Below are 3,140 nucleotides of genomic sequence, written 5' to 3' on the forward strand. Positions count from 1 at the left end.
ATAGAGCCGTGGCCGAGCTTCGAACTGAAATTGATAGAGCCGTGGCTGCATTATTGGTTTGCAACGTGGGCACCTCAACGAAGCAAAAATGGGTAGATCCAAACCTCGAAGACCTGATAACCTTTACATCTGAAGACTTTAACGGGATACAGGTGCCACATATCGATGCTTTTGTCGTTACCATCGTCATTGACAAATAAACTATTCAACGAGTGTTGGTCGATCAAGGAAGCTCGGCAGAGATAATGTTCTACTCAACCTATAAGAATTTAGGGCTCTCACCAGATCACCTTCAGACAGCAACCACTCCCCTCATTAGTTTTACAGGTGCCCCAGTATGGCCGCTCGACTTGATTACCCAACCTGTGCGAGCCGGTTCCCGAGCGATAGATGTCAAATTCGTGGAGGTTAATTCTCCTAGGCCCTACAACATCATCCTTGGTCGAGCCTGGCTACACGGTATGAAGGGTGTCGCCTCTACCCTCCACCAAGTCATGAAGTTTGTCGGGTGGAACGGTCTGTAGGAAAGCCTACATGGTGATCAGGTCTAGTCCAAGAAATGCTACATCAGCACCGTTACGAATAGACCGAGCTTCGTAGAGGTACAATGTATTAAAACAGCTGATATTCCAGTTCTTGAAAATGTTGGGTTGCCCGCCGAGCAACGATCAACTGAGGAGCTCATAAGGATGCCAATAACCGAGGATGAAGGACGGTACTTTCTCGTCGGTAGTTCTTTGGATGAGACCGAGCGTATGGAGATGTTCAATTTCCTCAAAGCGGACATCAAAGTATTTGCTTGGACTCTTGAGGAAATGCCAGGAGTGGATCCCTTATTTGCCTCCCATTCCCTTAACGTTGACCTGAGCAGACAACCTGTGGTGCAGAAAGTTCGTCATTCGGCAGCTTTGCATGTGGAGGTAGTGATGTCCGAAGTTGATTAGTTGTTGAAGGTTGGGGCTATCCGGGAAGTTTTGTATCCTACCTGGCTAGCAAACCCTGTTGTCATGCCAAAGAAGAATGGAAAACTAAGGGTTTGCATGGACTATACAAATCTCAACAACACCTGCCCCATGGATCGCTTCCCCCTTCCTCGGATTGAGCAGATGGTGGATGCCACCGCAGGATACGAGCGACTGAGCTTTATGGATGCATACCAAGGCTATCACCAGATTGCCTTAGCAAAGGATGATTAAGAGAAGACGGCGTTCATCTCTCCGCGGGGTACATATTATTTCAACGTCGTGCCATTCGGATTGAAGAATGCCGGAGCTACCTTTCAGTGAACAATAACCAAAATGTTCACTGGGAAGCTCGAGAAGACGCTGGAAGCATACATTGATGATATGGTTTGTAATAGCAAGCTCGGCAACGACCATCTTTAGGATTTGGGCTAGATTTTTGACATTCTGAAGATGCACAAGCTTCGTTTGAATGCAGAGAAATGTGCATTCGGAGTTGGCTCGGGGAAATTCCTTGGTTATATGGTGAGCTGCCAAGGGATAGAAGCCGACCCGACGCAACTCTCCACCGTACAAAACCTCCGAGCTCCAACAACAATTAAGGAAGTGCAATGGCTCACGGGGATGGTGGCCGCGTTGAACCGTTTTATCCGACGCTAGGGAGATCTCTGCCGCCCTTTCTTCCAAGCAATCAAGACAAGTCAATGTCGGTTTGTGTGGACCGAGGAGTGTGAACTGGTTTTGCAGTCATTAAAGGAATACCTTTCCCATGCTCCACTCCTCATTACACCTTTGCCTGACGAAGACCTGTACCTTTATCTTGTTGTCTCGGATCATGCTACGAGTGCTGTGCTCGTTCGGAAAGAAAGGATGGAGCACTTATCGATTTTTTACTCAAGCAAGATGATGACGGACTCTCAGACAAGGTATCTGCCTATGGAAAAGTTGGCATTGGCTCTCGTCTCCGCTAAAACGAACCTTTTGCCTTACTTTCAATGCCATACGATTGTGGTCCTCACTGAGTTCCCTCTCAGGGCTGTCCTTCGAAAGACTGACTCATCGAGTAGGATCTTGAAATTCTCCCAGGACCTTGCAAATTATGACATCCAATTTGAGCCTCAGAATGCCATCAAGGGCCAGGCTTTGGCAGATTTCTTTGCTGAGCTCACGCCCGGATTGAAGGACGAAGAAAATGCCTTTGCGGTTACTACGGAAACGGCTCTGCTTGCCGTAGAGGAGTCCCATATTGAGTGGGGTATGTAGACACCCTATTCTGAACCATCCAGATTAATTTACTAACTGTCTCTGATTCGCCAATGATGATTAAGGTTAAGAACATCTCGAGATTGTTGGTGTGTTTAAGCCTTGAGCGTTCTAAACCTCATTTAAACCATTGTCGAACCCCTTTCCAACCCTTCAAACCAGAACTAAATGGCTTTAACAAAACCTTACTTGCTTACGCCAGTGCAGTGATGGTGTGCATTGGTAAACTGCCACGTGTCAGTCATCGACCGTTGACTTAGTTAACACCGACGCACGCAGGTATATGTTTGGCGTACGCCAGTCAAAGCTCGTCAAACATCACTGTTCAACCATGTGCACAAGACTTTTGCGACCACCACAGTACAATGAACAGTAGTCTGATGATTGCAATTGGGCAGGGGATGTCCCCTTCTCTCTCACACCCCCTTTCAAGCCAAGTCCCATGCATTTAATGCATGGGAGGCTCCTTCACTAACCTAACCAACCCTTAACCCCAACTGATCACAGCCCTTCTTCAGTCACTTTTGGCTATAAATACCCCCCTTGCATATGAATGCAAGGGGTTACCACCACTAAGAGTCTCCGAGTTCTCTTTCTCTGCCTTTTGTCCTTTGCTTTCTTATCTTTTCCTCCATTCTAAAGGGTAAGCAAGGAACACCTTCATACACACCACAGCACCCTCACACCCTTCATCCATCCACCAAATCTCAAGTTCAAAGCCCAAATCCACCATCAAGCACCATCCAAAAAGGTATACCACCTTTTATTCTATAACCTGTTCTAACCTCTGAAGGGGGCTGGCAGGGTCAGGGCTGGTAATCAATACCGGTCTAGCCCTAAAGCTGGCATAGTTTTGAAGATCGTGTGTGGCTATCACTGGCGTGCACCAGTAAAATAGAGCCATACGCCAGTTAT

At 47.2% G+C, this 3,140-nt stretch overlaps 1 protein-coding gene across 1 annotated transcript; it reads left to right on the forward strand.

Moving 5' to 3' along the window:
* The first annotated feature begins 245 nt into the window (after nt 1-245).
* Nucleotides 246-944, forward strand: LOC131331891 (uncharacterized). Its single transcript, XM_058365849.1, has 2 exons — nt 246-516; nt 622-944. Exons 1-2 carry the CDS (start codon nt 246-248, stop codon nt 942-944), a joined length of 594 nt encoding a protein of 197 aa, XP_058221832.1.
* The last annotated feature ends 2,196 nt before the right edge of the window (nt 945-3,140 follow it).

Source organism: Rhododendron vialii, chromosome 1a, assembly GCF_030253575.1.
Source record: "Rhododendron vialii isolate Sample 1 chromosome 1a, ASM3025357v1".
Taxonomy (NCBI): domain Eukaryota; kingdom Viridiplantae; phylum Streptophyta; class Magnoliopsida; order Ericales; family Ericaceae; genus Rhododendron; species Rhododendron vialii.

Excerpts from the sequence above, each read along its gene's own strand:
- LOC131331891 (XM_058365849.1), top strand. The coding sequence starts at position 246 with ATGTTCTACTCAACCTATAAGAATTTAGGGCTCTCACCAGATCACCTT. Across the intron at positions 517-621 it reads GAAGTTTGTCGGGTGGAACG|CTGATATTCCAGTTCTTGAA; the intron begins GTCTGTAGGAAA and ends GTATTAAAACAG.